Here is an 11,396-nt window from a genome sequence, read left to right on the forward strand (position 1 = left end):
AAACACAATTAATTTTAACGTTTTTTTAAATATTGCTTACAAGATTATTTATCAACTTATGAACTATTCAATAAAAATAATAAATATAATTACAATAATGATATAGTAAATATTCATTTTTACCATCATTAAAGAGACATTTTCAAAAATACATTCTTCATTAAGTGGCAAAAAACCTTTATACATTTGTTCTCTATATATATAATAAATAATTATTTAAATAAATAAAATAAAATAAATAAATAAAAATAAAAATAATAAAAATAATAAAAAATAATTTTTTTATGTTTTCGAATTATACATTTTCAAATTCGAACTTTATTAAAATTTATTTTTTTTGAATTTTTCAAACTTTTTAAAAGTTTCTTTTTGAAAATTGAAAATTATGTTTGAAACTATTTTTGAAAAAATATATATATTTTTAAGTATTTATTTATATATTTATTAGTGTCATAAATTTCACGTTCCAAAAATCCTATCTATCTCTCAATTTTAAAACCTAAGTTTAGATTAGTTAACCCTAGTGGTATAAATATCTTTTATCATTCATTAAAAATGAAAGTAAAAATGATTAGTATAAACATGAAAAGTGGTACTATGAATGTGTTATTTGTGGTAATTCCCATTATCAAAGTTTGTAAATATAAATAGTTAAGCGTTTGGATAGTTTAAATATACAAAATACAATATTGTAAGATAATTATGCATAAATATCTAGAAAAATATGAAATCAATGGAGTTCATTCAGAATTAATGATATTTTTATCAGTACAAGTTTTTAATTATAAACAAATAAAATTAAAAGTTAAGAGATAAGAGATTTTAAAAGTGTTGAGAGAATTTATAAAATTTGCTACTTATTATTAATTTAATATTTTAAATATTTTAAATAATATTATATTTGAGATACTTTATTAATAAAGATGTTCTATGAGAGTTGGAAGGAAATAATTTGTGTATTGATGACATGTATATTGTTTGTCTTACAAAAATGCAAATGTAATTTTAAATGAAAAATAAGTCAAATATTATGATATTCATATTTTAAAATCATTTGATCTTTTGTTAAATGTAAAGTCAAAATTGACATTATTTTATACTTACATAATTTACATTTTTGAAAAATAGATTTATATTAAAATTGGTAAATTACCAAGTTATATGAAATATAGGATGAAATTTATTTAAACTATAACAACATTTTATATTAAAATATAAAATAAAATAATATTAATAAAATTTAAAATATAAAATGAAAAAATGTTAACATTTTTTTTAAATGAAATATATTAATTTAATAAGAAATAATATCTTTTAAACTTCAATAATAAATTTGATTCTAAAAATTATAAAGCCATAAAATTATAATTTATGAATATTAATTAATATATTTATAAAAATTTATCAGTCAAAAATATTTTTATCAGAAACAGAAATTTGTTTAATAGTTGCAGAAAAAAAAGAGTTCAAAGAAACACAAAACTCAAATTTTATATTACAAAGAGCAGACGTCATCGATCCGTGTCGTAAAACGGCACCAAAAGACACTTTCAACGGTTAGATTTCAATCACTCAGTCACTCTCCCCATCGTATCGTTTGCATCGCTCTGCAACCTTCACCTTTTTATCTCTTCCTTCCACAATAATTTAATTTCGTTGAAAGTAAGAGAAAAAAAAAACGAAAAGACAAATTTCTCTAAAAAATCACAAAATCTCATCACCTTCTTCTTCCTCTGTTTTCTCTCTCTAAATCCATGGATCCTTCTCTGCCTCCTCCGTTCACTGCTTTCCCTCCCTTCACCAACTCCAACCCTTTCCCTCCTCCCCAACACCCCTTCTACGGCGGCGCCGTTAACTCCTCCGCCGTCGCGCCGTCTAACAACAACCAGTTCTTTCAACCATCGCCGCCAGTTCCTTCTCATCCATCCGTTAACCACCCTCATTACTCCGAAGTAAGCTCTGGTACAGTTTGACTTGGCTAGGGTTATCTTTTCAGTGACTGAATGTTTCTTTCTTTCTGTGTGTGTAGATGATTTGCAGTGCGATCTCTGCTTTGAACGAACCAGACGGGTCAAGCAAGCAAGCGATTTCGAGGTACATCGAGAGATTCTACACGGGGATACCTCCTGCTCATGGCTCTTTGCTGACTCACCATCTCAGGACTCTCAAGAACAGTGGTGTTCTTTTCATGGTGAAGAAATCTTACAAACTCGCAGCTGCTACTCATCCCACTAGCGTAGCTGTTGCGGCTGCAGCTGCAGCTGCTGGTCTTGAACCTCCCAGATCTGATTTCAACGAGACCCAACAGTTACCTGATCCGGCCGCGACTTCTGCTCCTCAAACTCAGAAGCGTGGTCGTGGTCGTGGTCGACCTCCAAAGGCAAAACCCGCCGATGTTCAGACAAACGGAAAACCCACCTCGGAACAGAACCAGTTAGCTGTTTCTGAGCAGATGCAGGCTCAGACACCGCCAGTTAAGAGACCACCAGGTCGTCCTAGGAAAGATGGAGCTTTGCCGACATTGAAGGCTTCCGTTTCCGGCGGTGAGGAAATTGCGAAACGAAGAGGGCGGCCACCAAGTGGAAGAGCGGCAGGGAGGGAGAGAAAGCCAGCAGTGGTGTCGGCTCCGGTTTCCGTGTTTCCTTACGTTGCTAACGGTGGTGTTAGACGCAGAGGGAGACCGAAGAGAATTGACGCAGGTGCTTCTTCTGTTGCACCACCACCTAAGGCAGAGGGTGTGGGAGAGCAGGTTGCCAAAAGAGGACGAGGACGGCCTCCTAAGATCGGAGGTGTGATCAGGAAGGCGATGAAGCCAAAGAGAGGCTATTTTCGTACTGGAAGACCCGTAGGAAGACCCAGAAAGGTAAACAATCTTTCTCTCAATGTCTCTGTGATATCACGTTGAGACAATTACTATTATAGATCTTCATGTTTAAGTTTAAAGTTAGAACTTTTGGTCTTGTGAATAAATGTCACTTTCCACTCTGAATGTTGTCTCTTTCGAGAGAGTATCTAATTAGTTTCTATCTACAGTATGATTACGTTCGTATCTCTCCTTGTTTTTTTTTTTTTGGTGTACTATTTATTATTTTAAGATTTCTCTGTTTGGTTATCAGTGGCTCGCTTTTGCTTCTAATAATTGTTTAGAATTACATAGGAAAATGCACAAACCGTCCATCAACATTTTAAAAAGGATAAATCTTTGTTATTTAATCAAACTTCAAGATTTTTGTGTGTTTCAAACTCTTTAGTATTGTTGACTATCCTCTAGAATTTGTTTATGTATCATGTATAGATGAGTTATCTTAATTATTTTGCATTTTTCAAACACAGAATGCTGCTTCAAAGGGTGCTTCCGGACAACAAGATATTAGCTTTGGTGAACTCAAGAAGAAGTTTGAATTGTTTGTAAGTCCTGTGTGATCCTTATCCTGGTTTCATCTACTTCTGATTCCATAATTTTCCATGCTTAGGCTGCTTCTGGTCTTCTCTTGTTTATGCAGCAAGAGAAAGCTAAGGAAATTGTTAATGTGTTGAAAGCTGAGGTCGGAGGAAGTGATAATCAAGCTGTGGTTCAAGCTATACATGACTTGGAAGAGCTAACGGTAACAAAAAGGGAGACAACAGAGGAGCCACGCCACATGGAAGACGTGCAGCCAGATGAACTATACTTTGAAAATGAACCCCAGCCCGACGGACATGGACAAGGGCAGGTGCAGACGGAAACAGAGGCTATGCAAGAAGCTCTGTTCTGAAAAGAGCCGCCTTGGCACAACTTTATAAAAGCTAGCAAGTGGTGGTGAGTTTGTTCGTCGTGTGTTCCATGGATTTTTTTAATCTTAAGGGCGTTTGGAGGAGAGAAAACAGAGAAAAATGATGATGACTGTGTCTCTAACCAAACAACAAGGAGAGGTAGGGTAATGTCTGTAAAGTGATTAGGATGTTGCCATTGTTCATGTACCATGTCTCTGTTTTTCCAGGGTCCGTATCTGTGTAGGCTTTTGCCTTGTTCCCTCATGTTTCTTAGACTCTGTTTTGCTTATTTTATTTGGTCTCTTAGCCTTGTAGGAGGAGTTCATGTTTCTAATAAACGTTATGTAATTTTTACTTCACTTCTCCACTTCTATGATTGTTCTCGAGTCTCTTTATGTCAACTAGAGATTTTTTTCCGAGCTCTGCGTGGATTGTGTATTTTAATTAGTTATTATATAATGTTTGTTTTTTGTTCCATTTTCTTTTGATATATTTTCTATTTTTTCATGTTTCATTTTTTCTTTAAACATTTATTTAATAAAGTATCATACCAATTTTGTTTTAAAATGTATGACAGTAATTTTATATTGAGTTGTTATGATATAATTTTTTTTATTTGGTTAACAAAGAAGAATAGCAAAAGATATTTTTTACATATTGAATGTTAGGTTAATTAGTTGTAATACATTAATTTTTATTATTTTATATGAAATATATTCAAATTGTGTTTATCTATTAATTATTTTAAATAAACGGAAAGGATAGTGTATATCCATTTTAATATTTCTAATATTTTTTACGTCTGGATTATCTGATGTCAGTGCTAAGAATTTATGGCAAATTCCAATACGTGTATTGCGCGTTATTATTTTTTTTGTTTTTGTTTTCATTTAAGTTTTGTGATTGAATGATTCTGAAATGATTTATATATAATCGTGTGATTGTTTTTTTCATTTGAATTATGAGGTATAATTAATTTTGGTTTGTATATGTGTTTTTGCTTGGTTTTTGTTATTTGTGTCCGCCTTAGTTCTTCATTCTCTTTGTAACTTTTTTTTTGTATATACACAATAAACTTTCCTCATAAATTTTGTTTTCTTTTCATTAATTCTTGACCGTTTTCATCCCACGTGAATAATTTTTTTCTTACTCAAATCATATTCATAAATTTATGAGTGTATTATGAAAGATTCGTTCGTAGTTTTGTGACACCATCTCTATCACCTTTGAAATCACCTTTGAAAGAATGTCCATATATATACAGCAATACCTTCAGTTACTATTAGAGTACATGAACTGGACAATATCTCAATAAGGGTAAACATGGTGTTTGATCAAAAAGAAAAAATAAACATGGTGTGTTTTTAATATTCTCTCTGTTCCCGAAAGTAAGATTTTCTAGAGTTTTCACGTTTATTAAGAAAATAATAAATGTTTACAATTTAATCTACAATTTAATCTACAATTTACTTTTCAATACACTTTCCAATAACTATCCACCAATAAAATTTAATCAATTCAAATATTCATAATTAATGTTTCTCAAAAGTATACAAAGTACCTTAAAAATATAGAAAATCTATTTTTGTGGAACAAGAAGAAACTCTAGAAAATCTTACTTTCGGGAACGGATGGAGTATTAAGTACTGGAAACACATTTGACAGCTTCTCCTTTAATAAGAGGTTAAGGGATCTGAGCCTAGGAAGTAAGCAAACATTCTATCACTCTCTTTCAATCCACGGTTCTTGTTTTGACTCTCTTATTTGAGCCACTTCATTTTTGTTACATGCATGTTCATGTAGATTCTAATGGCACCACTGCTGCAATTCTATAGAGTATAGTCGTGAGTAGCTTCTAGTTCCATAACTTAGGATCATAAGCGATTAAAATCAGTAAACCAAAACTAAGCACATAGCCACAGTCAGGTCCTATTCAATTTCCTTATGTTATCCTTGCAAGACGCAAGAGAATCTCCCCAGTATTCAGCTCTGCTCCTCTAGATTTTGTTGATAATTAACTCGTATTTTTGAGCCTTTCTTCTTTTCCCTCTCAAGATAACTCGGCCAGCCAATGGCTTTGTCCCTGCTTTCTCTGGAGCTTCTCTCTGCTACCAATGTTATCTCTCTGTCACCATTCCTGCGTATCCACTTGAGCGCCTCTGTGGAGCTAAAAGAGGAACATGGTCTTCACTTCAGCTTCCAGCTTGTCCCAATCTTTTTACCGGCTTAGAAGATGGATACACTGGCCTCTACAAAACGGTTTACATGAACATAGAAATACATGAGAAGGGACAGCCTTGTTTTTAATTGTTTAATGTAATAAGAGTATGAACAAAGCAGACAAACCGAAAAAATTGTACGCATGACCACAAAGGGTATGTGCATATGTGAATCTTTAATTCAGTTGGATAGCTATCTGAAACATCTTAAGAGCAGCTTCGTGATCTTAACACAAACTGTAGCAATTCCCAACAGCCTTTTCAATTAAAAAAGAAGAAGCTATTAGTTGAAGAAAATATAAAAAGAACCAATAAGAGAAACCTCTGGTGAGGAAATAATTCAACATCATGGATAGTCGAGGCAATTGCCCAAAGTATCAGCAACATTAAAATTCTAAAAAGCAGTGAATTCTTGTGAAGCAATTCAAACCCAGTTAAAGTAGAGCACATGAATTGCCTTTTTTTACATTAGAAGAAAAACAGTGAGGGACACACAGAGGATATGGTCATCTAGCAGAAGAAGAGGTTAAGAGGTAATAAATCCAAACGCATCCAATAACGTCAACGTAATTGTAAAATACAAACCCATAAATCATCGTTTAGTAGACTAACAAAGGGTATGAGGAAAGAAAGAGAGAATATCATACACTGGTTATTCTTTTCTTCATTCTCTCGGGAGAAAGGGTCACTCTCCAAAAGCAGTATAGATGATGATGCCATCAAGTTGGGTAGATGGAAAACCCAATCTATGAAGCCTCTCATCCTACCTGCACAACAACAAAAAAAGGTCAACGCTGACGTAGCTACGATCAAATACAGGAACTACAAAAGGCTAAAGGTTGGTTTATACAGCTGCAAACAATAGCTAAATATCTGTAGAACAGATGACAATGTCATGTATGCATCTTTATGAGCTGAAAAAGAAACTCGGTTCCCCATATTTTCATGAATCTATGTTCAGCAAGTGGGCTCATTGGAACACTGTAACCTAAGAACCGCAATGAGTCATACGAAAAAATGAAAGAGAATCCAACGGAAAAGAAGAAGAGAGTCTAATTCATTACCGCACGATACTCAAAACTGTAAAATCCGTGGGAGAAAAGAGGTTGAACTGAAGGAACTAAGACAGTCATTACAACAAAAAGAAGTCCAAGGCAAAAGAAAATCTCTGCAGTTTTAGGTTTAGGAATAAGTTAGTGCCAAAAGCTTGTTTGGTGGTTAAAAGTTACGGGTGTCAAAGTCTGTACTCAGACGTATGCGGTTAATCATGTTGGTTTCTTGAGATTAAGATTGAAGAATTAATGAACATTCTAAGAACTATTCCGGGATGCTGGAGATAGGGGGCCAACTGAAATAATCTTCTGAGCCAGATAGCCCAACCCCATCTCTTCTTTCAGGTGCTTCAATAAAATGAGACACAAAATCAGTAAAAGTAAAACATTAACATAATAATCTTGCATGTTGATCTAAAATCAAGCTCTGAGTTAACATCATAGGACAAATTTTACTATGACACTGCATCTGCTACTCTTTAGACTGTAGATGCACCAAAACTCGCCAACTTGCTCTGTCCATTCTGTCAAGAACCGGCTGTTGGTAGAGAGGCTGCTCATTGATGAGCTTCATGTGCCCAACTACGTCAGCCACAATCATTGAAGAAATTAGTCCTCGAGGGGAGCCTTAGCAAAGGTACAAAATTTAAGTAAATAATTATAGGAGGTGACAAAAAATAAATCTTATTGTAGAGTCACCTCTTAGGCGCCTCAAAATCTTTTAATGAATGGAAACTGAATCTATCTGAGTCAATCACCACCTGGTTGTCTTGAAGCGGAATTGTGTGTGAAACTAATGGAGAGACTGCGACCGTCAAACAAATGGTACAACAACACCCTTTGGTAAATGAAATAAGTTAGTCACTGGATTTGGAAACTCAGACGGAACATAATCGGAAGAGGACAATGATTTCATACATGTTCATTGGTCATAAGCAGTTCAACACTAATAAGCATACCCCCTCTGGATGTGTTTTGTGCATCCCATAAGTGTACTAACCGGAAACAGAGCTCCGCCTCTCCCAAACCAAGAGTGAAGTCGTTGAAGATCAGAGTTGTGGGTTCCTTGCCATTAGATTTCACCATTTTGATAGCGCCATTGGTTCCTTCGACTATTAGGGTCTGATGACTTTTGTGAAGGTGAAAAGCCAAAGCGTGGAGACATATATATTGTGTGGAGGCGGAGAATTGAAACAGTAGATAGCGTGAGAACGTTTCAGAGAAATTTTGGAGGTTGAGATAACGGAAGAGATTTTCAGAGGAGGAGGAAGAGGAGGAAGACGAAGTGGATGAGTCTGCGTGGGTTACGATCTGCTTGTCAAATAATTTGGGTCTATTCACGGCTATTTGAAAGCATAATTAAAAAAAATAGCAAATGGGTTAAATGTAAAGCGAAGGAAGCCTCATAATTGATCAACGATTAATCTAGGTGATATGAGGGTTAGATGAATCTGACATGTCATTATTTAATTGGTTGGAATTAAGTAGCCTATCGTAAGATACTATCTCATAAGTCATTAAATTTAATATTGCTTATGTCGGTTGCTTTGTTTAGACTTCAAAATTAGAAATCCGGTTTTAAGTAATTACTGCAAAATTAGGTAGGAGGCAAACGATATACTCTTCCCTCGCACCTTTTGAACCATTAAACAACCATTTTTTTCCTCCAAATTTTTTAGAATTTGAAAAAATGGGTATTTTACATTTTTAGTTATTCAGTTTTCTTTAGAAAAAAAAAGCGAAACGAAATCACAAAATTCTGAATTATTATGTAAAACATTGCTATTTAAAAAATTGTAACTAGAACTTATAAGTATTTTAAACAATAAAAAATATATTAAAAATATCATTATGGTGATTTATTTGGTAAATTCTGTTTGACCATTTTTCATTAACTAAAAATCTGTAAATTAATTCGGTAAATGAGAGAAAAAAACAAGATTTGTCGATAACATAAAAAGAAGGACTCCAGGTGGACCCAACCCAACAGATTCAGAATCTCAGGGTCGTTCGTTTGCTCTCCAAGCTCGAGCCATAGTGGCTACCTTGTAACCGTCACACACCATCTCCACTCTTTCTTCTTCGCCAAGCGTTCTTCAGTATCTCACTCGCAGATCTTCGTCCTTAGGTGAAACAAACAAGGTACGTGCATTGCGAAACCCTAGTTCTTCGTCCCTGGATCTTTAAGAGTTCTTCAAGGTTTTTAAGCAGAATCGAGTTTGTATTGTTTGTTAGTTAGTTTAGTCTTCGTTGAAGTCCGCTTTCTAGGGTTTCGATTCCGTTGACCACCTCACGAGCGCTATTTCTCTGATTCGAATCTTAGATTCCTCATGGCGAAAACAGCTAGAACTCCTTCCGCGTCTCACGGAACTGGTCCCGAAGCTCCAAGATCCGATGCTGCCGGCAACAAACTTCCTTCTGACTCCGCCGCCGGCTCACCCGGTGCTACTGATTCTCAGAAACGCGGCCGTGGACGACCGCCGAAGTCCAAATCCGACTCTCAGAACGGTGCCGTTTCAGCAGCTCAGCCGGCTAGGAAACCAAGCGGTCGCCCGAAAAGAAACGTAGCTACAGCAGCTGTTGCGACTGCGCCTGCGGCAGCAGGTAGGCCAAGGAGGTCGACCACTGTGCGTGCGACGGAGTCTCAGGTCACGGCTGGAGATGGAACTAGGAAGCGTGGGAGGCCAAAGAAAGATGATGTGGCAGCTCCAGCTAAGAAACGTGGACGGAAACCTAAATCTCAACCTGTTGCTAAGAAGACTGTGGGCAGGCCAAAGAAGGTAACTTCTCTTTCACATCCTTGTCTTTATTAATTAATGCGTCCAAATTGCTTAGAGAAAAGTCGTATATTACTCAGTTTTTGGTTATTCTCGACTGTTGTGTGTAGTAGAGACTTTGAAAAGATGTGCATATTTGGTTAGTGTAATCTTATTAGATTTCCTAAAGCTTTTTTTGTTTGTTGTATAATGTGAAAATGCAAGTGCTTGGTATATTTGGCAAGTCGTTATTATCTCATATGAGTCAATGTACCTACAACCATTTAGTTTATGTACCATATTATTATGCTTATACAACTGTTTATATACTTATGTGTTATGTCAAAATCGGTTTTCCATGGATGAAGGCAACAGAAGGTGCTACTGGGCAGGGAGCATCAGACCCAAGAGAGCTCAAGAAGAAAGCCGCACTCTTAGTAAGTCAACCATCACCAGTTTGCTTCTATAGTGATATTGGTTTACGGTACTGTATACATTTTCATCAGTTTGGTTTACACATTATATGTTTGTGTGGGATCACAAAAGATAACTAGGAAACATATTTATCATGATTGTAGATTGTGTAGTTTCGCTTAGAAGATAAGATGGACGGAAATGAATGATCATTTGACTAGTTGAAAAGGAAAGAAGAAAAACTGTGTCATGATAATTGTTTTGAATGAATGTATTGTTACAGCAAAAGAAAGTGAAGCAGGCTGCAGATAAGCTGAAGATAGCAGTTTCAGCAATCGAGGAGGTTCAAGAGATAGCTGCAGGAATGTAGAAGCTGTGATGTGACACGTCCACAAAAATCTTAATGGTGTTAGGGAAACATTTGTTTGGAGAATTTAAGACTGATTGATTTGATGTTTGATTTCTAAATTTAGGTTTGTCTGTACGTTCGTAGGGAGTGGTACAAGAAGAGAAAACAGTTTTAGTGTTAATTTGTTCGTACTCTTTGATGATCTCTTGTGTAGCTGTTACATGGGGAATCTACCCTTGTGAGTTTTAACTCTTTTGTTCTGAATTGAATGTTTTGTAGTGACTAAACTGTGTTATGCTCTGTCCATACATATTTCTGCGAAACGATTCATCTCTCAGTTTAGTGGTTAAACCTTGTCTTCCACAAGATGATATGACACCCTATACAGATGAAGATGAGTGCTTTAGCTGAAAGAAGATTGGTGATCATTGCTCCCTTCTCTGCAAACATAGGCAAGGTGAAAGATAGTGTATCGATTGTTAAAAAAAGAGAGAAAAAGACGTATGCAACCTTCATACAAGTCTCTGAACAAATGACCTCCACAACATTTGATTGTCGCAAAAACTAACTAAAATACTCAAACAGCAACAGTATTTTATTTCTCAAGACAAAACCGGAAGAAGTGTGTACATTTGTTTTGTTTCTAATAACATAGCCTGCAACTATTATAAGATAAAAATTACTAAACATAATTCGTTGGAAGCCTGATCGAATTGCAATTAGGTACGTAAGTCACATTCATGGGGTCAGCCAATCAGATAAATAGTATAAATTCATACAGAAAAGGGGCAACGAAGGAAGACTCACCTGCGGCGAAGGTGGGTGGACGGGAGAAAACCAAGACAGATTAATC

The 11,396-nt window shown here is 35.4% G+C and overlaps 2 protein-coding genes and 1 long non-coding RNA gene across 3 annotated transcripts; 2 read left to right on the forward strand and 1 right to left on the reverse strand.

The window, feature by feature from the left end:
- Nucleotides 1–1,638: 1,638 nt before the first annotated feature.
- On the forward strand, nt 1,639–4,129 carry LOC106376403 (histone H1). Its single transcript, XM_013816479.3, has 4 exons — nt 1,639–1,952; nt 2,030–2,863; nt 3,334–3,408; nt 3,504–4,129. Exons 1-4 carry the CDS (start codon nt 1,755–1,757, stop codon nt 3,753–3,755), a joined length of 1,359 nt encoding a protein of 452 aa, XP_013671933.1. The 5' UTR covers nt 1,639–1,754; the 3' UTR covers nt 3,756–4,129.
- LOC111206410 lies at nt 4,000–8,774 on the reverse strand. Its single transcript, XR_002658647.2, has 4 exons — nt 7,943–8,774; nt 6,620–7,862; nt 6,100–6,229; nt 4,000–6,002 (listed from the first exon to the last, which is right to left on the reverse strand). It is a non-coding gene; the product is annotated as an uncharacterized LOC111206410 (long non-coding RNA).
- Nucleotides 8,775–8,980: 206 nt separating this feature from the next.
- LOC106376400 (putative DNA-binding protein At1g48610) lies at nt 8,981–10,830 on the forward strand. The gene is made up of 4 exons (XM_013816478.3): nt 8,981–9,166; nt 9,348–9,804; nt 10,149–10,217; nt 10,478–10,830. The coding sequence occupies exons 2-4, from the start codon at nt 9,355–9,357 to the stop codon at nt 10,562–10,564; spliced, it is 606 nt and encodes a 201-aa protein (XP_013671932.1). The 5' UTR covers nt 8,981–9,166; nt 9,348–9,354; the 3' UTR covers nt 10,565–10,830.
- The last annotated feature ends 566 nt before the right edge of the window (nt 10,831–11,396 follow it).

This window comes from Brassica napus, chromosome C5, assembly GCF_020379485.1.
Source record: "Brassica napus cultivar Da-Ae chromosome C5, Da-Ae, whole genome shotgun sequence".
NCBI lineage: Eukaryota > Viridiplantae > Streptophyta > Magnoliopsida > Brassicales > Brassicaceae > Brassica > Brassica napus.

Bases quoted from the DNA above. Each gene is read 5' to 3' on its own strand.
- LOC106376400 (XM_013816478.3), top strand. From the start codon at position 9,355: ATGGCGAAAACAGCTAGAACTCCTTCCGCGTCTCACGGAACTGGTCCC. The intron at 9,805-10,148 runs GTAACTTCTCTT...CCATGGATGAAG, and splicing joins CTGTGGGCAGGCCAAAGAAG to GCAACAGAAGGTGCTACTGG. The intron at 10,218-10,477 runs GTAAGTCAACCA...GTATTGTTACAG, and splicing joins AGAAGAAAGCCGCACTCTTA to CAAAAGAAAGTGAAGCAGGC.
- LOC106376403 (XM_013816479.3), top strand. From the start codon at position 1,755: ATGGATCCTTCTCTGCCTCCTCCGTTCACTGCTTTCCCTCCCTTCACC. The intron at 1,953-2,029 runs GTAAGCTCTGGT...CTGTGTGTGTAG, and splicing joins ACCACCCTCATTACTCCGAA to ATGATTTGCAGTGCGATCTC. The intron at 3,409-3,503 runs GTAAGTCCTGTG...TTGTTTATGCAG, and splicing joins AGAAGAAGTTTGAATTGTTT to CAAGAGAAAGCTAAGGAAAT.